The sequence below is a fragment of the Trichomonas vaginalis genome, chromosome IV (genome assembly GCF_026262505.1).
Source record: "Trichomonas vaginalis G3 chromosome IV, whole genome shotgun sequence".
Classification (NCBI taxonomy): Eukaryota; Parabasalia; order Trichomonadida; family Trichomonadidae; genus Trichomonas; species Trichomonas vaginalis.
Window position 1 is genome coordinate 24,130,184 of NC_067206.1, and position 23,624 is coordinate 24,153,807.

A 23,624-nucleotide genomic window follows, 5' to 3' on the forward strand; every position below is an offset into this window, starting at 1 on the left:
ATTTTTTAAAGTCCGTAAAATGAATTAAGAACACATAAATTTTTATCATCTGCGACGTGACGAATACATTTTAATTTACTCAAGAATGTGTACCCTGATACATTAAATCTAATTCCTATCTTATTTAATTTCACAACTTTGAAAAGGAATGTATGAATAGCTATAAAATGATGAGATGATGTTTTATGGGTTGCTTCCATTTTTTCTGAAATAAATGAATAAATATAATGTTTATAAGTTTTCATATCTTTTATATTCTTAATAACGAATGGTATAGACCTTTCCACTTCGTCTTCCTTCGGTGCTGTTCTTTCATATGAAACATTATTGGTATCTTCAATAATGAAACCACAATCGCATAAAATTTTATATGCACCAATGGTTTCTTTTGATATTTTATCTAATAAATCAAAAACTTTATCAACACCTGTGCATTTATTTAAATAATAATTTGTGTAAATATCATGATCTTCTTTCTTAATCGTATTAGTTGCATATGTTACATTTTTCAGTGCTTTTTTGAATTTTTCAGAATCAAGAGGAGGTGAAAGTAATATACATGAATAATCTCCATCGTCAATAAATTGTAACTTATGTTTATGAATAAATTTTGTGCCTTCTTCTGAAAGTGTTTCATCTATTTCGCCATCTAATAATTTTTTAGTAGATTCCAAAAAGTAATTTTTATATCTTTCTTCATGAGATTTCTGAACTGCTGATTCTGAAGCTGGGATATTCATTAAACCCTCTACTTCATTTTCAACTTCTCTTAATTCCTTAATTTTTTCATCTATTTCATCTCTTATTTTTTCCAATTTCTCAATCTCATCGTTATAATATTCATCTTGTTTAATTTTTTCTTCAAAATATTCAGGAGGTGTTTCAAGGCTCTCTGGACCATAAAGAGGAATATTTTCCTGTTTTTCAACTTTTTTTGGGATATAAATATCTCATTATAGCCTTTTTAGTAATTGGTCCGTTATATTTAAATTCATTCAACAATCTGGAAAACTCTTTCACATTCTGCATATATGTTGGATAAGAACCGTCTCCAAAATTTTCTAAAATATTTTCTAATTCTGAATTAGTGAACTTTAAAGATTTCAATGAATTAGTTGTTATACTCATTTATCATTAAATAAAAAAAATAAAAAAATAAACATAACTTAGTTTTAATTTTACGTAAGAAGTCAATTTTAAAATCTTGATTTATTCAAAAACGTAAGAATCAAAACTGTAAGAATCATTCATTTATTACTTCATATGTTAAAAAAAATGATACAAAATCGTTCAATATTGTATGAATTCTTACGTTTACAAAAAAAGTCACACAACCCATACCATATACTACTAATTCATAATAATTTAGAATTTTCCAATTGATAAAGAACAAATCATGAATTTTGTTCTTATAAAACGAAAGCCATGATATTTTCAGCATTAATCATTCTTTTTGTTTGTAAAATTTACAAAATTACTTTATTAGCTTCCCTCCACAATATCATCAAATGGAATAAATACCTTTCTTTACCTATATGCCATTATCTTTTTATATTGAATTACATTTTGACAACATGCATTGATGTGAAAAAAAATGCCCCAAGCCAGAATCGAACTGGCCTTTCATCCGTGTTGGGGCTTCACAATTTCATCCTATAAGAAGGTATTATGATAGGAAAATTCCACTTTTTATAATTAACGAGGCAATTTTTTTTGCATTATCCACCGCAACGATAAGTGAATGTAGAGCATAAAAGAGCGAACACATTAACATATAAATTTTGTTTAATTAGTTTTTCATATGATCAAAATTTCCCAGCTTCAGAGAAAGAACTCAAGGGTGGGAAGTATATAGTGCCAATACATACTCTCACACTTCAATTCCCTCTATAAGTATCGAAACTTTATGTTAATGCGAACATTTTAATTCAAGTTTCGACCCTTTCTATTAAGCTTAGAAGCCTATGATGCACTGATATATAATAATGGTACTAAACTATGTATTATGCTAGATTTTGCGAAATATTTTTATCAAAATTTCCTATGATTAATATTAAATCTAGCAAATTAAAGTACTTGGATTCAGAAATCACAGGTTGATCTCAATAAAATGAAAAAAAAGTAAAACTCTATAAAATGAAAATTTTTGGCCAGTTACAGTCTTCAGCCACCTAGCTGTCGGTTCTGCTCAGGGCCCTCTGTGCGGGTTCATGTGGGGAGGAATATGGAGCACCATGCCACCCATAGCCGTAAACCCGCAAAATTGATGTGATTGGGCGAAACCGATAATTCCTTTCAATCATATTTGTCACTTTTTAATGGATTCATTTTTCAATCAATCATGTGGAATTAGTAATTACATTCTTAGTAAATAAAAATCATAAGATCAAATTTCCAAAATATCTATTTTTGATCAATTTTTGAAACAAAATAGTGTTTTATATGAATTGGAATAGAGGATGTGGCACTGCTATTGATACCGCTGTGTTTGTAGTGTTCAGGCTGTTGATATGAAACTAATGACTTAGAAAGTTGTTAACTTTCGAAAACTAGGATAGTCAATTGACTCAAATGCATATTTGGATTGCTAATCTGGAAGATCTTTTAGGAATATCGAAAATCGAAAGGCAATACTTTTTATCATCACATAAAAAAGCAGAATAAACACGTAAAGACTCAAAAGTTAGCAGTTTAATCCTTCAGGATATAAATTAAAAGATCTTTTGGGGGTATTGTTTTAGATTATCCTCTGATTACAATTTTGAATTGCAGATTGGAGAAAAAATATGTGTCACTTTTAATTCTTGAAAACCCTCAAAATTGATTTCTACCATATAATTTATTTTACTACTATTTGCACATTTGTGCCCTCAAATATTGACAACTTCGCTTTCAATAAAATATTCAATCACCATTTTCATAATTGGTCATTCAAAAACTCCTTATAATATGCTATATTTTGTTCTCCTACATTTTGCTCACTCAAATATTATCGCACTTTTTATCGATACTAATTGCCAAAGTGCATCTTATCGATGCTAAATCCAAAATATTTATGCGATATTGCGCGGAGATAATTTTTCTGTAATTTACACAAGAACACTTCATTTTATAACGATGACTGACGCGATCATCCACTTCAACGGTTCTGCTGACGAGCTCGAGAGCACAATCAAGGCTAAGAAGGGCCTCGTTGTTGTTGATTTCTTCGCTACATGGTGCGGCCCATGCAAGCGTCTTGGACAGATCCTCCCAGGCATTGCTACAGAAAACAGTGATGTTACATTCATCAAGGTCGATATTGACCAGAACGATGATGCTGCTTCCAAATTTGGCGTTTCATCTATCCCACACATTGCTTTCTGCAAGGCTAACGATGGCAACTATGAAGTCATTAACACAGTTGTCGGCTGCAATGTCGAAGCTATCAACAAGTTGATCGCTGCTAACAAGTAAAAAATCGTTTTATTATTCCGTTTTTAAAAATACTTCATAATTTAGTTTCCAGTGTATATTATTTATCTAAAGATGGATCTAAATCGATTATAGTTTGATTGAGTCATAATTTATGACGGTGTATCAAATTTGTATCTTGATTTTACATTCCTCTTCAAAATTCGAAAACTTGTAAATATATTCGGAGTTATTTTTTAGTACGATGCAAAATCTTCTTGTAATGGCTGAAAATCAGTATAGTCTAGGCCTGACATTGAGATTGTCGAGCCTCCTTAAATGATCTTTATTGTACAACATGATCAACATAACTAACTTCCGATCTATTGATAATTTCTTTTCATCATTTCCAGAATTAATAATGAAATAAAATGCATATTTACATAGTATCATATATGATCTCTAATCTTCTGAGAATATTTAACAATAGAGGTATTTATATTATTCAAGGGAGAAAACAATGATGATTTTAAATTTATAGGATTAGAGTTGTTATTTTTGGGTTATTTTAAAAAGAAATCCCGAAAATAATTTGCATTGAGTTGTTAAATCTAACTCATTTGTTTCTGGGGAAATAAAATCAGCTACCCTCCTATGAGGTTGAAAAAATAAAAAAGTAAGAAAAAAAATGCCCTAAGCCAGAATCGAACTGGCCTTCTATCCGTGTAAAGGATATGTTTTAACCGATATACTATTGGGGCTTCACATGGTGTTCTTTTTAGTATGTCTTATAATTGAAAAATTACACTTTCATCAATAAATTTTCATAAAATTTCATCTAATTTTTTTTTGTAATTGGGAATCGACCGAAATTGATATTATCGCCATATCATCCCGATCCCAATGAACCCAATGTTAACAACTGTTCAAATATATTCGGTTGGTTTTATATTCAACTCATCAATGATGCTACAAATTCAACAATTGTTTTTGATTTTACGACTAAATATCAACACATATTTACAATCGAAAAGATGATGTATCCTCAGCTATATTATTCGTATTTAAATCATTCTGAATATCATGATTTCAAAACTCAATCTTTTTTATCGATTTGGTGCAAAAATAATACTATAAAATCCCGTAAATTATTAACAGAACGTGAAAATTACCTTGTTGTTGCATGTGAAAACTGGGATCCTCCATTTACAATTCAAAAATTATCAAATACATTATATTTTGTTAATGATTTAACTGATATTTCCCTATTAGAAAACGATCTTTGTGTCAGTACATTTAAAATTTCCCCTCAACTTGTCTTAAATAACAGATATTCAACAGGATACATGTTAAGTCACGAAAATTCTCTTATTTACGATGATATGAAAGGTTATGTCATAAACCGTGATCTTCATAGCAGAGGTATTGAAGGTCAAAATCAAATTATTACGATTGGCGACACAGGAGTTGATTATAATCATCAATTTTTTCTAGATCCAACGCAAGACATACACACACTTGTAAACAAAACCAATTTAAATCATAGAAAGATCGTTCGTATTGAAGCTTTTCGAGATTATTCTGATTATTACGATGGCCATGGAACTCATGTTGCCGGCATTGCTCTTGGTGAGCCATACAACTCTTCATTGTATTCATACCAATATAAAGGTGTTGCGCCGAAAGCAAAGCTTTATATGTTAGATATGGGCTTTGCCAACATTTCAAGGGATTTAAGCGCTCTACCGGATTTCAATCTTGTTTTTTCACATATGAAAGAACTAAATTCCGGAATTTTTTCGAACAGTTGGGGATATAATCTATATTCAAGAGAAATTACCCAATACTTTGATTCTATGGCCTACGACAACCCAGATATTTTATTTATATTCTCAGCAGGTAACGTTTTTGGCCCAATGACTATAATTACTCCAGGAGATTCGAAAAATATTTTTACAGTAGGAATGACATCCAAACCATCATCTAATTTGTTTGAATACCCAGTATATAGGGCGTATTACATCACTGATGGCTCCGGAATTAAAGTTCCTCTTGTTGGAACTCCAAATTACAGTTTGCCATACTTCCCTCTTGACGAAAAGCTAAAGACTTACATTGATATACCTTTGACTGTTGGTTCTCCTTCGGAAGGAAAGGCTTATTTCACGACAGATGACCCTTGTTCGGAATTATCGAAAGCATTAGCTGCAAAAGCTTCGATTTTCCTATATACAAGTGAATTATGCCCACTAGATACTCCTCAGAATATTGTTTGCGCACGCATTGAAGCACAATTTGCTTCAATTGTTGAATCTTGGAAAAAAATTACAATTTGTTCTGATATTTTGGTTGAATATGAAGTATTCTCACATCCTTCATCCAGCCAAGGCCCAGGATACAACGGAATCTTTAAACCTGATATTTCTGCCCCTGGATATCATATTTTTTCTGCCAAAGCACTTTCTACTGGCGGAACCATCGACAGTTTATCTCAGAAGACAGGAACAAGTATGTCCGCACCTTTAATTGCCGGAGTTGCAGCTTTGGTCCGACAATATTTTATGGATGGCCATTATAAAGGAATAACCAAACCGTCATCCTCTCTTATAAAAGCCACCATTTTGAATTCCGCTATTCAAATTGATGGTTCTGGACTAAGATCATTTTATTCCGGATTTGGAATTCCTTTTCTCAGCCGTGCTCTTGGATTTAAAGACCTAAAAGCCGCGTTCTTTGATAGAGTTATCTTAAAATCCGGGGATTTCCATACTTATCAAATCAAGACATCCAAGCAAGCGAATTTATCCATATCGATGAGTTATTTAGATAGGTCAACATCCAATGGATACATATTGTTTGCCGATTTCGGAATAATCCTTGAAACTCCAGCCGGAGAATTCATATCTCCAAATAGCAAGACAAATTACGCTGAAGAAAGCTTAAGTACGAATGAGCGAATATTACTGACCGATGCCGAAGCAGGAGTTTACAGATTATATGTTTATTCAAATCAATATAATGAAATATACGAAGAAAAGTACTCAATTGCTATTCTTGGAGGCTTTTCTTCATCGAGTTCAGTTAAAAGGATCAGTAACTCCCAAAATTCTATAATTTGTCCATCAAATCAGTATGATGACAAAGGAAGATGCATTTGCAACGAAGGATCTCGCGGATTCCTCTGCAGAGAGAAAGTAGAAACAGTTCCTTTCAATGTTTCTGCCACAAAGATTATGCAAGCCATGCAATACTCATGGTTTTCATTTGTTACTGACAAAAATACTGAATATTCAGTTTATTTGACTGATTTATCAAATGGAAACTTCCATTCTTGTATCTGCCAATCTCCTGAACTAGGACCTTCCTGTTATTGCCAGATGGCAACATACCAAACAAAAATTGGAAGGTTCTACACAGAAAAAGTAACAAAATCATATTTAGCTGTTTGCCCAATCAGCCAAACTTCACCTTTGACACGAATTTTCATAGGAAAAGATTTAGAGAGTAACATAACACAGAGATTGACAATAACTCCAAATCCAACTGTTTCTGAAGTAGTAAATTTAGTTTCTTCTCAGAGTTTGACACAGAAATCAACTGCAGTGATTTTAGTTTCAGGAACATTATCAGCCTTGATTGTTTTAGTTGGAGTGATTGTGATTGTTATAGTTGTGAAGAAAAAGTCAATAAAGGTTGAAGCAAAAGATGTAAATGAAGATAGTAATGAAGAAGAAGAATACGAAGAAGAAGATGATGATACACATGAAGAAGATTATTCTGTATCATTAATGAAATCTTCATCTGAATAACTATTTTTTTATATATATTTTTATTTATTTTGCGATTGTTTGTAAATTTATTTTTTAATTATTAGAATTTTTTTTCTAAGAGAAATTGAAGGGTGACATGTATATGCTCTATCTATATGCCTCTTCACATCATAACAGTAATCCAGATTGAATTTCTATATAAAAGTGTATTTTCCATTACTTCTTCACATGATAACGTACTCAGTGAGTACTTATCACATGCTATTGATCAAACTTTAAAAACAGACTTTGTATATGATTCCAAATGCAAAACTATTTGAGCAAAATTCCCCGGCTTCAGAGAAGGAATAGGAGCCTACTAAACACTAATATTCCTCCAGAAAGTTCGAAATTTAGTCGAATTTGAATCAGAATGTGACCAAGTTTTGGAACATTCGCAGGGAAATTGAAGGGCGAGATGTACATGGTCTATCTATATGCCTCTCACCCTCCAATTCCATCACAGAGCATTTTAGTTTCTTTTTTTTTGACATTTTACAAAAATAATGTCAAAAATTTTAAAATGTCAGGAAAAAACGAAATACAAGTTAGGAAAACAGAAATACAAGAATACTTACCAAAATATGGCGGTGTTGTTGCATGCTATAAAGCTTTAGAACAAGAAAAACGACCAGCCAAAATTGCAACTATTTGTTCAGATATTGATCACGTATTCGGAGCAAATCCAGCAGAAGATACTAACTCTTTTATGAGAAAAGCGGTTGCTTTTTATGAACACGTTGGTGAAAAACAACTTATTTCGTTGGCTGGATATTCTCATTTTATTTTAGCAGAGCAAATGGCAGCAAATAAATTCTCAAAAGTAGATATAAATAAAGAAATTGATAAAGCTTGTGCTTTAATTGATATGGCAGAACTTGGTGGGAAAAATCCTCTTTTGAAACGAGCAATGAGTCTAAAAAGAAGGGTAAATTTCAAAGACTACGTTATTCTTATTGCTTCGCTCATATTTTTAGCATTATTTATTCTTTTTATTGGTTGGGGCTATCGATTCATAGTGGATAACTCAGATAAGTTCTAACCATAGATGTGTCTGCGGAATAAAAGTATTTGTAACTCATATTAAATATATTGTTAAAGAATTATAAAATAATTTTGAAAAAGTCTGATTTAGAAGAAAAAACGACTCATCATAAAGACGAATAGATGAAATAGATTATTTATGCTGCCAATTATATAATTATATAATTAGGATTGAAGAAGATCGAAGGAAAATTGTAAGAATAAGAGCGTTCACTTGTGGGCAAAGATGTTTTAAGGCATTTGAAATGAGTTGTAATGAATTATTCCAAAAAAGAAATCGGAATTGTTATCATGAAAATATTTACAAGTAAATGAGGAAAAATATAAAATAGTTCAGTCTAATGAATTAGTAAAAGAGTATTTTAATAAGTTTTTAGGGAATAAATAGGATTTGTCCGATCAAAGAGAATTTTTATAAGAGAAAGAAAGCTTGCAATGCTAAGGGTGTATAGAAGGGAAGTAAAAAATTGAAAAGCAGATGTTTTGATTGACGGCACAGTGCTGCACTTTATAATTTGAATGCGGAACTTTGAACGACAAGAGTGTTTTATACACTCTTGTCGGCTGCTATGTGTAATTTTGGGAGAAATTTCCTGTTCATGCCTTCCAGAACAAGACACTCTTCCGCAAACCAATTCTGATGGCGGAACTGTGACCTACAAGAGTCTATTATGCGCTCTTATAGTTCTCCATGCGTTATCAAAATTTGAATACAAAATCTATATGTATTATCAAACTTGAGAACTGATTACATTCATAATGATTTTTTTGAGGGGAAAATAATCGTTTCTGCATTGTGATGGAAGGAAAAGAATCATCTGGATCCACAGCTGGTTCATTAAATTCACAAACATCAACACCTAATTTCGAGTTTGATTTATCGAACTATCCTGAGTTTGATCATGCCACGTCACTTGCCGTTTATTCTTTAAAGTTTCGCGAAGATTCGATGAAAAAATCAATCGAAAAATACATAAAATCAATAGATCCTCTTGAAGTAGTTGAATCCTTTTTAAGAATCCTAGAATCTCCCAATTTTGATTTCATTTTAAGGAAAAAACTTTTATATTCATTTTGTCATTTGCATTCTTCCACCCTTAGAGACTCCTTCAAAGACTATCTTCCAAAACAGCAGAATTTCAATAATAACTGGATTATTTTTTCATCAATTGCAAGATTGATTGTTTGCCCCGAAAAAATCGAAATACAACCACTCATCAAAGCAATTGTCGATAAGTTAGCGAATTCGTCAGAAGAAATTAAGGAAATGTTAGAAACTTTCCAAAATGTTTTTATTAATGGCGAAATGAGCTTTGAGCAAACCGAAGTTTATTCCAAAGCAATAAGCAATTTATCACAGTATCTAAAAACGCAAGAAAACATCGATCAATCAATTTTTAAATTAATCAAAGAATTTTCGAAAAAAGTCGAACAGATAAACCTCTGCTACCAATTGTTGAATCTTATCGACTCATACGACCAATCCCTAATCGAAGTAAAGAACGTTCATAAAACAAACTTTACATATCAAGAAAATTGTATCTTACTTCGTTCGACGTTATACTACGCCCTACTCTCAATTAACAATACTCATCTAGGTATTTTAGATGATGCTCCCAAAGTTGTATCTTTAATACACAGAATATCTCATTTATCTCACTACGTTCAAATCAACGAAATTGCAGATTTACTCAACGAATACAAAGCATGCCTCTCAAAGATAATTAACAATGAGCCTAGATCCGATGAAGACCTGTTCAAAATAATTTTATCTTATATTTCACAAAAAGAGCCATCTACGTGTCCATACATCAAAGAATTCGAAGATTTCAGGACTGCAAGGAATATACATCTCAATTCTACTAAGAATTATACAACAGCTCTCGCAGTTCATATTTCATTTGAAAAATTCCTTTGTTTAATCGCAAAAGAACCATTAGACCCTATACTACTATCAGTTCTCGACTCAATGCATAATCTATGGGGCCAAATTGCTCTTGAAAACAAATTATTCAATGATTCGACGGTTTTGATCAATTTTGCCTTGAGTTATCCTGCCAAGAAGGTCACAATAATAGAAGCAGTTGATTCAGTCATTGATTCCATCCAAGAAATGATTGACCAAGATTTATTCAATACAGGAGTCGTAGATTTCTTTTCCAGGATTCGCCTTATGTTCTTAGTGTTCAAATCCTTGTATTACACATCTTCTTCACATCTTGCAACCACGGCTGAGAACTTTTTCAACTATTTCCCCGATATTTTTGTTGTAAAAGACATTCTTAAGCCACCAAAGGATTCTAACAAGGATCCAATACTTGCAAAGATCGTAAGTCTCGGTACATTGGCTTTTCAAACCCAAAACTTGCAAGAAATTTTTGATGATATCACTTATTCCGTTTCTTCTCCAATTTCTTCCAAGCTAGATACAATTGCGAGGTTCATATCCAAGACACGTCAGTTCTACAGCGCATTTATCCCCAATGGAGGCGTTTCTCCAGAGAAATACGATTTCATCATCAGTCCGACCGACGACACTCCGAAATTTGTGTCTCTCATTGAATCATTATTACCTTTGTTATCATATAATCCAACTTCCTCCCTTCCTCTCGCGGAAAAAGCTTTTGCATTAGCATTAGCCGTCATTTACGACCCTTATGCGCAGAGAACAACAGCGGAAATTGCTTACAAAGGCGTATTAAGCAATCTCTGCTACAGAGTTCCCAACCTTTCCTTCAGATTTGCACAGGCCATCTGCTCATCTCTCCGAAAACTCTCCGCAAGAGGCACTGTTGAGCTGACTGTTGAAGAGATCGATGATTTCGAGAACGCTTATTCAGATATCATTGTTTTAAATGATAACTTCTCACCGGAAAAACTCGAAACAACACTAAACAAAGTAATCTCGAAAGCTCCTTCAATGTCTATGTATGATGGATTGAGTACTTTTTCAAAAGCACTCAATTTATTTGACAGAGTCAGTAAAACCATATCAGAAGTGTCAAAATTGTTAGAAATTGATGACAAAATTTCTCCATATCTTGTTCAGTTGACGGTTGTTGGAACATTGGCACAAACAATCGCGTTAATGATGCAGCAACTCACAGGAAAGCCAATGCTTGATAATATGAATGTCTGGCCATTCACTTCCAACCAAACAAACCTCATAATTTTCAATGATATAGGTGACGGTTCTTGTTTCTCAAAATTTGCCGACTTTTTGAGAGAAAACAAAGAAAAAGTGCCAACGATACAAAAAAGTGTCTTTTTAGAGGCATCCAGATCCATGGCACAAGTTTGTTCTGTATATACTAAATCGTATGTTGTCAATCCTAACTTAGGACAACAAGTTTCTTCGATGATGGCAGGCATTCTCAAGAAAGCAATTGAAGCTGAAAAAACAGGAAATATAACTGACTTTACAACTGATGCTTTCGTTGAACAGTTCACTCTTCTTTCATTACTTGAAAAGAGAACTGTTAACTTCGCTGTTGAAACTGCAAAAACGGATATCGCTAATTTCAGATCCATGTTGCTTGAATTTTACGCGTTTTCAACACTTTCTGACACTTTTATGACATTTTGGAAAGCAATGAACAAATTGCCTGATATATTTAGACCGAAACTTGATGATGAAATAGAGTTCAAAGTTTTGCCACCTAAACCTTCCGATGACAATAATTCTGAAGTTACTTTTGACTTCAAAGAAAAATTGGAAAGTTTACAAAAAATTTTGTCAAATCACGAAAAATTTGATTCAATCAAAGATGACTTTGAATTTTTGAATGAAAAACTTTGCCATGTAAACACGACAACAGACATTTCTGAGATCAAAAACCATATGCAGAGATTGCAAGCAAAGATAAACACATCAAAGAATCGCCTCCAAACACAAATTGTTGCTGTAAACAACGAAATACAAAGAATTCAAAATGGTCAGATGACGATAACTAAAAAAGATGTCCAGAATTTGCATCAAAACAGCGACAGAATCGAACAGGAAATAAATGAATTAGAAGATGAACTTGAAAAGAAACAAACAGAACTTTCAAATGAAACTGGTTTAGTATCAGAACTAGCTGAAGAATGCCGTCAAATGAAAATTGAATTACAAAGAGCTCATCAATCAAAAAGTGACATTACACAGTCACTTTTTGAAGAAACTACAAAAAGTTCGACAAAAGAATCAGGCAGCAAGAATCAGAGTATTATAGAGTACACACGCCAGATTGCTGCACAAAATATGAAGCTCAGAACAGCAATAAAGAGAGAAAGATTGGCAAAAAGAGTTCCTGCTTTGAAACCTTCTGAATTAAATGACAGCAGCGAAGAAACTCAAAATCTTCAAAATGAAAAAGAGAAACTACAAAGTGAAGTTGAAAATCTAGAAAAATCTCTTTCGAAATGCGATGAAAAATATATAGAAGATGCTTGCGGATTCAAGAAATTGGAAATGCCAAATGAAGTGACAGAATTTCTAAAAATGGCAGAAAAATTGAGATCAGGAAAAAGTGACGAAATTCAACCATTAGAATTTTTAACATGCCTTGATTTCGTTGAGAAATACGCATTTGAACTTTCTCAGAGCCGCAGAGATATGTTTTCATTCTTGGTCGGATCTGATGGAAGACCTCAATCAGAAGATGACTATGACTTTGATGGTGAAAACGAAGAGGAAGAAAACCAACAAAATCAAGTCGTCTGAAATCTATCATAACTTTTTTTTAATTATAAATGTTTATTTTTATTATAAATATTCATCAAGCCTGTCCAAGATGGGTCCCTAATCATATGACAAACTCAAAATCGTAATTATGTATAGTATATCTTATGTTACTTCATAATATCTACTCAGTTTACTACATCAAATAATGATTGACATATTTTAGGTGCCAATAACTTATTAATGATTTGAAAGATGGTTTATATTTTGATATGATACAACACATTAATAACATATATGTTTTTATCTAATGTGTTCTAACATCGAATTTCATTATTAATTGTTATTTCTAAAACACTCTTTTTTTACTTCACTAGTTATTCATCAAACTGGTATTTCTTTAGGCCCTGATATATTCCTTTTAATCGGTCTTGGAACACGAATAACAAAATACATTTCAATTTATTTTTAAAATAGATATATTTTTATTTTTTTATAAAACATAACACAATGTACGATAATAGTGACTAATATCGTTAGACTCCAATTTTGTTTTTTTGAAAAATTGGATTACCAACCAAAGCATTATTATTAGTTCATCTTTTTCAGCTTCAGTTGTCTGATTTCTGATATTACGATAATAATAACGCAAATAAATACAACAACAGCAGAGAAGATATATGCAGCAGTGATATACTTCTTTATCTGAGGAGATCTAGCAGATTCGGAATCAGTATCTATTGGTATACAAACAGCATATTCTTGAATAGGAATCGATGGAGTTCCTGTAGTAACGTTAAAGTATTCTTCGAAAGATGTGCTTATCCCTGGTTCTAGAGGAACATCAATAAATGAATCTGCAAGATCAATTTCTTTTGAAATTCCTTGAATTTTGAAAACCTTTCCTTCATTTTGTTGCACAACTAATTGGAGAAGACGCATACGAATAGCTCCGTTTATATCAAATAAGGCAACCAAGTTTCCTTTGTTGTAAAACGCAAAAACGAACATTAATACAATATTTTTTGTAGCATTATGGAATGCTGCAAGAGACCTACCTGTATTATTAAAGAATGAAGCATACTCCATGCGGACAGAGCCAACAGAAAGAACTCCAGAGTTGATATCTGAATCACATAGTGTAGAATTCATTCTAGTAAGGGTATTTGATTGGGAAATCAGTTTAAGTGTAGAATCTACAACCTCGCTTTCTTGTACGCATTTATATGCCACAGAATTTACCCAAACAATTATTTCAGAAAGAACTATACCAATAGAACATTCAATTGTGGATCTGCATTTGTAAAAACAGGCATATGTAAGCTCAAATTCGGTAGAATTTATGTAAAAAGCGCCACATTTCTTGTTATTCATACATTTTGTGAAGGAACATTGAGTGACATTAGTAAAATCTGCACCAGAAATATATAATGCCGAACCTACATTGCCTGAAGCATATATTTCATTAAAATAACAATCCTCTAAGGTTATTTTTGCATCGTTTGTAAAAAGTCGAGATGATATTGATCCTGATGTATATAATTTATTGAAATATATAGGTGTTGCTAATGATTTTTCAAATTTCGCACGATATAAGTTAAGATAATTCGTATTATAAAAGACTGATGAGATTATTCTTGAAAATCTAATATCTTGAGCTCTGATGTTTTTCATTGTGAATAGTGGGGATGTTGATAAATGATTTCCTGCAAGATGGATAATTGAAAAATTCATATCAAAATCTTAAAAAGTGACTTATATTTTACGTTATCAAAAAATCAAAATCTGCCACTTTATAAACTTTACAAAAACACCTTTTTTGCCACGTAAAAATATATAAAAAAATTATTATGAGCGATGTAAATATTGCTGCTATTAAACAAACTCCAAAACAGGACGTTCAAACTATTTCTTATCTCATCGTCTTTAAACTTGCATGGCTTATAATGGTCATTGCATATCCAGCTCTCAAAACTTATTCTGTTGTTATTGAACAAGAAGATCAAAGAGCTAACGGCCTTCGCATCAAATGGGGCTACTATTGGATAACAGCTCCATTTCTTGTTATGATATTTAAGCTTTTTGATTGGATTCTTGGTGATAAAATTACATTCCACATTATCAACTTAATTATTACATTCATCTTGACAAAGAACAACGACTATTATATTAGACAACTCACAATCAAGCTTACAGCCAAATTTTACAAGAATTACTATAAGCAAATCAAAGAAATACCAACATTCATTGGAAACTTGTTCAAGAACGGCTCCGTTCTGATTGTTTCTTTAATTTTTGGAGGAAAGAAACAAGAACCACAGGAAAGCGAAAAAGCCCCACGCCGCACAAAGTTTGAGTGAAATTTGATGTTTGTTTCATATTATTTACGACCTTGTAAAACTGTATACAATTTATATCATTTAAAGTCTAAATCATTTTTTTTTAAAAAAAGAAGTGTTTCCACACTGGATTTTTGGTGACAATCAATGGGGCAAGCAGGGTATAATGAATACTAGTATGACTAACTGAAACCGTGATTGGATCGAGAATTAAGCTATGTTTTATGGATATCGTAATCTAATTTCGATGATAGTAGAATATTATTAGTGTTTATAGTATAAAACATTCTCTACTATCAGTATCACAATGTGTTTGATCTATCTTTCACAATAATGCTTAATATTTGGAGAAATCAATTGATAATCTTTTAATATAAATATGATTTTTCGTATAAAAGATTATTCACATGTATTTTTAATACTATTATAATCAAATATATCACTAATTTGTCTTTAACGATAGTTCTACATAAAGATATAAAATATTAGTTGTTACAATCGGTAAAAAATATGAAATCTGTTTTTAAATTTTTAAGATAGCAAATGTAGATAAAAGCTTCAATGTTTCAAATAAATTAAGATATTGAGTTAGATAGCATTGAAATATGGTGCATATACCAGCTCATATCTCAATATAATTGATAAGATAATATTGATTGTTGACTACATATATGATATTATCTCTCTGATGAGGATATACATTTTCATTTATAACCAAAATCGGCATTATTGTTGATTTAATAAAGTAAATATTTGTATTATGTATATTTATGGCGTTAACAAACTAGTAAGTATACATTCCAGATAAAAAAATATTTCATATAATAAAAGTGAATTTTAGAAATTTATATAAATATATATCAATGAATATTAAAAATAACTACTTTTAGCCGATTTAGAATCTCCGTAATATGTTTAGAAAATGAAAAATTGAAACTCTTTTTAAAAATTGCAAATTTTCCGCGAAATTAATTTGAATTGGAGTACAAATATTTCAGAGTCTGCCACCGTGCTCGATCAGAATTATTTTTGCGTTTTTTTATAAAAAAGTTATTTAATGTCATACGTAGATCTCCAAAAAGTGAGAGTGTCAGAAAATTTTCTGACAAAATTTTCGAAAATTTGGCTTAAATAAAAAGAGGATTTGGAAACTTCAATATATGACAAATCTAAATTTCCATTTATTTTGAGCTAAAACTCAAAATTGAGAGTGGAATCCCTTCTTTTAAAAAAAATTCTTACTTTTTTTTAAACGCTTTAGCATATTGCTTAATAATCAAAATATGATTCTCACATTTTGAAGTAGAAGTCACTCAACTCAGGGTGCCCCATGGAGATTGACAGGAACTTCCAATATATTTATATTTCAATTTTGATTTATTGGTTTCATATTCATTAACGTTTAATAATTCACAGTCTTCCTTTTTAAATAAATGTTTTATGTATTCAGGATTAACAATTCTATAATATTGCTTCCCTTTAAATCTTTGAATATAAACAGGAACACCATCCCTCATAATCTATTTCATCTGAAGTCGATTATTCACTTCTACTTCTGAGATTTGAATTTAATTTCGACAGAAAAAGAGATTCAAGAGGAAAATACTAGGGGATACAAACAGCCACCATGACAGGATTATTATGGAGCCAAGTTGTATTTTTTGATATTTTTAGAGTTTTCCTATTGCTTAAAAATTAAGGTTCTAAATTCTGAAGTTTACATGATCCTCCCAGGCGCCCCCTTAAATGCTGATGATTATGAAAAACAATAAAATTCTTATCTTTCTTTAAAAACGTAAAAAATGGTTTTATTCTTACCTTGAAATCAATTCTAGCGATTTACAAATTTGATTTCATTTAATAAAAATTTCTAGAATTCTAGAGGGCACAAAAGTGACATGTATAATTATTCGCTTTATTAATCAATAATATTACATTGTTATGGGTTGCTTATAATTAAATATCAAATGGAAGTATTACAAATAAACATAATTACATATTACATATTATTATTACATATTATTATTACATATTATTATTACATATAATTATTGACATAATATTACTTGGAAGTGTCCGTTTTTCCTTTATGCAAATGCATTTGCATTATTTGACAACTATATGACCTAAATGACATGCTTCTTCAAGCACTTCTGCCGTTATTCCATGTCCTTTTTGCAACAAATAACAAAATGAAATTGTATTATAAGAATGGATGGAGAGTTAAAGAGTAAATTCATTATCAGATACTTTACTTTACAATAACTTACTGGTAACTTCATTATTATGACTTTGTATTGCACAAATTAAACGTTTTTGGACTTAAGAGTAGCAATAATATTAGCATTTCCACTAATACGGGGTATCCTCTGTAATTTCACAACCATTTTGATGTAAATAATGAAAACATTCATCTGAGCCTAAAAAGCGGCCAAATCTAATATAGATCATACTCAGTAAGTTTTTCTTTCAAATTAACTTTAGATTTTTGTTTTATCAGAGATTCTGAATCATCCTTTAAAATAATGTCTCCAATAGCGTCCAAATCAAAAATATTCTCATATTTTTCGATAGGTAAATCTTGTAGTGGACGATAATTTGTAAAAATACCACGTTTTTAAAGATAATCTGAAACTTTCGTTGGTGGAAATTCGATTATTGATATGTTTAGAGTTGAAATTAAATCAGCATATGGCTTACATGCTGATACTTGAGATATTGTTGTAACAAGAAATAACGAAACTAAATTAGGTAATGATTTGAGGAATTGTAGTTTTTCATCAAAATTATATTTATTAAAGGAAAAACAAACTTCTTTGATGATTGCTGCAGTCTTGAGGGAAGGGAAAACTAGATCAATACTGAAAAAGCAACACTGAAGGATCTTATTCAACAAACAAAAAGAAGCTATCACATTACATTTTCAAGCAATTTTGTAAACTTTTATTTCAATATATCCTCAAATCAACTTCTTTTATTATGAGAAATCAAACATAAATACATTTTCTTGCATACTCTCCATTTACCTTATTAAATTTTGGTCTTTATCAAAATTGAATACTTGTAAACTTGAATGGCTTGACCTTTTTAAATGCCTATCGAAGTTACTGACCCAGCAGCTTTCCGCGATATGGTCCGTATGCTCTCAACTAACGTTGATGGCCGTCGCCCACTCTACCTTGCTCTCACAAATATCTCTGGTATTGGCCGCAGATTCGCATATGCCGTTGTTCGCCGCGCTGGCCTCGACCCACTTCGCCGTGCTGGTACACTCACACCAAAGGAGGAAGAGCTCATTGTTTCCATCATCCAGAACCCAACAGAGCACCAGATCCCAGTTTGGATGCTCAACCGTCGCTTCGACCGCGCTACAGGCCAAAACACTCATTGGGTTGCTACAGATCTCGGCGCTAACATCCGTGCTGAAATCGAACGCATGAAGAAGATGCGTATGAAACGTGGTATCCGCCATGGTCTTGGCCTTAAGGTCCGTGGTCAATGCACAAAGTCTACTGGCCGTCGTGGTGGCGCTCTTGGTGTTGAACGCAAGAAAGATTAAACTCTTTTTATTCGATAGAATTGAAATTTTTCTACTTTGATTAATAGTAATTTCTCTTTTTGGGTATATAATTCCCCCAAGCAATTAAGATTCTTTCTGACTCATTCGCAAGAAGCAATTTAAAATATCATGAATTCATGAAGTATCGATATTTTTCCTCTAAATTTGGATGAAAAAATTCAAAATAAAATCGTTTGCAAGCATTCAAATTTTCGTGTGTCCAGGCAGCATCGGAATTGATCGGGAAATCGGGATAAAAGTATTCAATTTTATCCCGATAAATCGGGATGAAAGTACTCAATTTTTAATCGGGACGGAATCACTACACATTTGATATTAAGACTTTTATAACAATAGAAATGTGTTTATGATATTGAAATAGTCAAATTACAATTTTTTTTTCTAAGATGTCTTATTGAAAAACAGATTTGTCTGATCACAAGCACTTAAGACTTTTATAACAATAGAAATGTGTTTATGATATTGAAATAGCTTTTGGTACGTATTCTAAATATTCTTCTTTTATATCTAAAATTGTTTTGATAACGAATTCTAATCTTTCGTTTTGTTTACAAAACGATGGAGACTTAATGTGTGCATTGAAACTGAGAATTTATTGGAAATTCTGAATAAAAGTAATTTATTTGTTACTTGAGATGGCTCAAAGTTTTCCAAAACGTATTGCAGAATATCGCTTTTCCAAATACAATTCGTGAGTATTACAGAAATGATAATAGTATTTCGGATATCACGCAATTTTTTGGTATTTCGTTAATAATTAGATTTATTATTTTGAATTTGTCTGATTCTTCTTTTATTTGTGAATTAAACGATTGAATTATTCCATTATGAATATTAGTGTCAAATTTGTAGAATAAATTAAACGAAAAGTTATTGAGAAATGAAGAATTTATAAATTCGTCTAGAATTCTTTGATCATTGCATAAAAATCCAATGAATTCGAATTCATTATCGGTTTGAATATAACTTGATGGTAAATTATTAAAAAATTGAAGATATGAAAACTGATTGCATATATGAAATAAGACCCCAGCAGTTTGATCTTCTTTAATCTCCCAGATTGCATCCATAAATTGATTAAATTCTTCTTTAGAGAATGGTTGGGAAAGAATTTTCACAATAAATGGAAGAATATTATCCATATTTTAAAAAAGTGACAGAATTGCTAAATTTAGATTTTCTCATATATCAGTTTAATTTCTAAAATAATATCGTAAATGCCTAAAATTTTATTCCACTCCTTCAAAATATATGAATTGTTTCCTTAAATTATGAGATTTGCATCCTTCTTAGATAAATTTCAATTTTGACATTGTGAATAATCACCAAAATTTTTAAAAAATTTCAAAAATGAGCTTAATATCATTAATTTTTCAAGACAAATTCGGTTTTCTCTAATTTTTTTGGAGTTTTTCGAAAACAATTTTCATTTTTCTCGTCAATTAAAGGAAATAGAACAAAATTAAATAATGAAACAAAGATCATATATTATGTTCTTTTATTATCAACTAAGGAATTGAAGTATAACATCCAATTATAATTAAATTTCAGAAAAAGTAAAGAAATCTGAAAAAAATAGTAATGAAAAAACTCCTCTTAATAGTGCAGATCACTATTATATAACTTATAAAAATTTGACAATCATATGCCTCCTCGTACTTTTCATTTTTCTCAGCCTCAGATCGATGAATTGAATGGAGCAGCTATCATATATCAAAAAGATGCTACGAATAAGCATGAATTTCTGAATCAATTTTTAAATTTACACTTTCCAAATTATTCAAAAAATTTAAGAAAGCACGTATGTAATTATTTAAAGCGTGCTTGCACAATTCAACTCAGAGATTGCGATAAAAACGTTTACACACAATATTATATTAGTCCTCCCTATAAATTTCACAAAATTGATTCATCCGGCACCGAACATTCATATTCAATCGTTTACAAATGCGAAGGAAGCTGCAATTACAAAATAAAAGTGACACTGTACCCAAATCAAATTCCAAAAATCGAACCAAATTTTTTTTGAAATTAAAAAATAAAAGTAAAAAGTATAAAGTAATCTAACCAAAAAAGATATTTAAAAGAATTTTGGAAAAAACAGAATAAGGATAATGATATTATTTTAGATACACAATCGATGTACTGAAGAATAATCCGGTAAAATGATGATATAAAATTAGATTATTTTACAAGTAGCTAAAAGAATAAAACTATAATATAAAATAAATGAAGTTTAATGAAACAATAAAGGTTAAATAAATAATAAAGATTTTTATTTTATATCAGTATTGAGAAGAAGTAACAGCTGACACTTGGTAGACAACTTCTTTATGTCTAGAAAATTCTATCTTGCCTTTTATTTTTTTCTCGCTGTGAAACGTATTCGGTCATTTTTTTAAAAATTAATTTTTTGTTAGAGATAAGAGCTAAAACTTTGCAGACAACTCCCCCATGTCTAGCAAATTTAACATTCGTCTCCCATTTTTATATATTTGGTTTAGAATGTTCGAAAATGCGTAATATGGTCATTAATATTAATTGAAAAGAACCTTGAATTAATTCAATCTGATCTCACAAAATATTTTAAATTACAAACTTTGTAGTTTGAATAGATAATTAGTATTAAACTCAAATAACTAGTTTATTTTTGAATAAAAATTATTTGAATTTATTCAATTTTGTGAATTTTCCTTCAAAAATCAAGTTTAAATATCTTATTTGCCATATAATTATAAATACAATGAAACATATTCGAAATTGAAAAGAACGACTTTTTCTGTTCTTTCAATCATTCAATTTGAATTTTGCAATATTGGATTTCTCATTAAATAGCTATTAAAAACAACAAGCAATTTAACTTACATTCAAATTTATTTGTGTTATATTCAATCTTCTCAAAACTTATAATTTTCGGCTATAGCATGATTAATATATCCTAACAGAATATAATGGAACACATAATCACAATCAAATCAAAGATGAGACAAAGAAATACCACACATTATCACAATGCTATCGTCGGGTACTTATTAATTTTATAAAACAGGGGGTGATCCGAAAATGGCTCAAATTGAATGCAACAAAAAACTTGATCTGGATGATCCACTTAACAGGCCATCTTTTTTGAATGCATCTTCAGATCAAATGAAAACAATTCAGGAAAAAGAAAATAAAAAGATCAAAGGTATTCAAAAGTACGATGATAATCAATTCAAGTCAACTCAATTATTTAAGGGTATCAAAGAACAAGAGTCACCAAAAGATTTAATTTATTTCGATGTCGATAATTACAACAAACCAAAGAAATTAATCTTTTATTATGCTTCTTTCAAATTTCTGGACATAATCAAAATTGTGAAAGAGCATTTTATTGATGCAACCCATTCATTACTTGAATTTAAAATGTTGTTTTACATGATATCAGCCAAATTTCCAAATACACATGCATTCCCAATTTTTCAATTTGTCGTTTATCCAAACACTTCAGAAAATATTGCATTCTGTCTCAAGGCATTTTTTAACTGGGCAAAAGTAAAACCAAAATATTTTATGTCAGATTGTGCACAAGAAATCGAAAATGCGATTATCAACTCTTTTCCAGAAGTTATCCTTCATTGGTGTGCAGTTCATGTAATGAGGGCGTTCAGAAAAAATTTGAAAGATTATGCATTTGAGAGTTCAGACAAATTGATATTAGATACAAAAATGAACTATCTTGCATACGGCAGAAATGGCAAGAAAGAATGGATTGAACCAACGTTCAAAAAAATTCTGGAAATAGCCGAAAAATTCCCAGAATTTTCAAAATACATACAAAATCAATGGATATCAAACCAAGAAAGATGGACAGCCGCTGAAAGAGATGAAAATTTAGCTCTCACAAATAACATTTCAGAATCGATTAACAAAAAAATTAAATATTACTACTTTGGTGGAACAATTTTCATGAGATTTGATCGATTTGTGATGAAATTAATCGATTTTATCGTTCCTTCATTTTATTACAGAATTTCTCAAGATATAAGGCTCAGAGACAAAATTCCAAATCCGTTGCCATCTGAAAAAAAGCCAAAAAAGTCTACAATCAGACTGGATACAGAAAAATGTATAATGCTCACTGATAAAATTAAATCGTTAATAGTTAACTCATCAGCAAACTTAAATACGCTTCAATTGGGTTTAGATGACCTACTTGATAAAGTTGTCAAGGCAGCAAAGGTTCAAAAACGAATGACCCAGTATTTTTCGAAATTAAGTATCCCAATGGAAATCAAGCTTAGTATTCTCACGCAAATTACAGAATTTGGATGCAATACCCCTCAATTCATTGTTGAGAATGCCAAGTCTTTTCAAGATAAAATTATTACAGATTTTCACCTTCAAATTTATACAACATTATAAAAATTTATGAATAAAAACTTGATATAAAATAACATTTTTATTTTTACTAAGAAAAAAAGGTTTTTGATAATAAATTATTTTATTTCGAAAAAGTAGCAATAATCGTAAAAGGGTATTGATAGGCTTGCTAAAGTAACTAATTTTAGCTGTCAAATACTTTTGTATTTTGAAGTAAATTAGTATAAATTTGTTTTTACTTTTATTTCGAAAAAGTAACAATAATCGTAAAAGGGTATTGATAGGCTTGCTAAAGTAACTAATTTTAGCTGTCAAATACTTTTGTATTTTGAAGTAAATTAGTATAAATTTGATATTATAGGGTGTCCAAAGGTGTGTTTAGCACAAACCTGAATACTGCGAATAGAAATAAACAAGTTACATATATATAAAGT

The 23,624-nt window shown here is 30.8% G+C and overlaps 8 protein-coding genes, 1 non-coding gene and 1 pseudogene across 10 annotated transcripts, besides 8 other annotated features; 6 read left to right on the forward strand and 4 right to left on the reverse strand.

Moving 5' to 3' along the window:
• Positions 1 to 1,198: part of a mobile genetic element that runs on past the window's edge.
• On the reverse strand, positions 6 to 740 carry TVAGG3_0158120 (uncharacterized protein; the record flags this gene model as incomplete). Its single annotated transcript, XM_051224875.1, has 1 exon — positions 6 to 740. The coding sequence occupies one exon, from the start codon at positions 738 to 740 to the stop codon at positions 6 to 8; it is 735 nt and encodes a 244-aa protein (XP_051109861.1).
• A 397-nt stretch (positions 1,199 to 1,595) lies between the features above and the next one.
• Positions 1,596 to 1,633, reverse strand: TVAGG3_0158130 (annotated as a pseudogene). The gene has a single exon. The product of its transcript is annotated as a tRNA-Val (tRNA).
• A 1,480-nt stretch (positions 1,634 to 3,113) lies between these two features.
• Positions 3,114 to 3,456, forward strand: TVAGG3_0158140 (cell redox homeostasis; the record flags this gene model as incomplete). Its single annotated transcript, XM_001312770.2, has 1 exon — positions 3,118 to 3,456. One exon carries the CDS (start codon positions 3,118 to 3,120, stop codon positions 3,454 to 3,456), a length of 339 nt encoding a protein of 112 aa, XP_001312771.1.
• A 626-nt stretch (positions 3,457 to 4,082) lies between these two features.
• On the reverse strand, positions 4,083 to 4,154 carry TVAGG3_0158150. Its single transcript has one exon. It is a non-coding gene; the product is annotated as a tRNA-Val (tRNA).
• Positions 4,155 to 4,230: 76 nt separating this feature from the next.
• Positions 4,231 to 7,243, forward strand: TVAGG3_0158160 (peptidases S8 Kp43 protease domain-containing protein; the record flags this gene model as incomplete). The annotated part of the gene is made up of 1 exon (XM_001312771.1): positions 4,428 to 7,202. The coding sequence occupies one exon, from the start codon at positions 4,428 to 4,430 to the stop codon at positions 7,200 to 7,202; it is 2,775 nt and encodes a 924-aa protein (XP_001312772.1).
• A 338-nt stretch (positions 7,244 to 7,581) lies between these two features.
• Positions 7,582 to 7,664: a mobile genetic element.
• Positions 7,665 to 7,725: 61 nt separating this feature from the next.
• On the forward strand, positions 7,726 to 8,244 carry TVAGG3_0158180 (uncharacterized protein; the record flags this gene model as incomplete). Its single annotated transcript, XM_001312772.1, has 1 exon — positions 7,726 to 8,244. The coding sequence occupies one exon, from the start codon at positions 7,726 to 7,728 to the stop codon at positions 8,242 to 8,244; it is 519 nt and encodes a 172-aa protein (XP_001312773.1).
• An 801-nt stretch (positions 8,245 to 9,045) lies between these two features.
• TVAGG3_0158190 (cilia- and flagella-associated protein 58-related family) lies at positions 9,046 to 12,958 on the forward strand (the record flags this gene model as incomplete). The annotated part of the gene is made up of 1 exon (XM_001312773.1): positions 9,046 to 12,951. One exon carries the CDS (start codon positions 9,046 to 9,048, stop codon positions 12,949 to 12,951), a length of 3,906 nt encoding a protein of 1,301 aa, XP_001312774.1.
• Positions 12,959 to 13,434: 476 nt separating this feature from the next.
• On the reverse strand, positions 13,435 to 14,643 carry TVAGG3_0158200 (uncharacterized protein; the record flags this gene model as incomplete). Its single annotated transcript, XM_001312774.2, has 1 exon — positions 13,501 to 14,643. The coding sequence occupies one exon, from the start codon at positions 14,641 to 14,643 to the stop codon at positions 13,501 to 13,503; it is 1,143 nt and encodes a 380-aa protein (XP_001312775.1).
• Positions 14,644 to 14,759: 116 nt separating this feature from the next.
• TVAGG3_0158210 (uncharacterized protein) lies at positions 14,760 to 15,751 on the forward strand (the record flags this gene model as incomplete). The annotated part of the gene is made up of 1 exon (XM_001312775.1): positions 14,760 to 15,269. The coding sequence occupies one exon, from the start codon at positions 14,760 to 14,762 to the stop codon at positions 15,267 to 15,269; it is 510 nt and encodes a 169-aa protein (XP_001312776.1).
• A 2,588-nt stretch (positions 15,752 to 18,339) lies between these two features.
• Positions 18,340 to 18,807, forward strand: TVAGG3_0158220 (Chain S Ribosomal Protein S13p/s18e; the record flags this gene model as incomplete). Its single annotated transcript, XM_001312776.2, has 1 exon — positions 18,340 to 18,807. One exon carries the CDS (start codon positions 18,340 to 18,342, stop codon positions 18,805 to 18,807), a length of 468 nt encoding a protein of 155 aa, XP_001312777.1.
• A 213-nt stretch (positions 18,808 to 19,020) lies between these two features.
• Positions 19,021 to 19,102: a mobile genetic element.
• A 41-nt stretch (positions 19,103 to 19,143) lies between these two features.
• Positions 19,144 to 19,299: a mobile genetic element.
• Positions 19,300 to 20,844: a mobile genetic element.
• A 908-nt stretch (positions 20,845 to 21,752) lies between these two features.
• Positions 21,753 to 23,549: a mobile genetic element.
• Positions 23,549 to 23,576: a terminal%2Cinverted (terminal inverted repeat of Mariner transposon ID:TVAGG3_0158270).
• Positions 23,549 to 23,624: part of a mobile genetic element that runs on past the window's edge.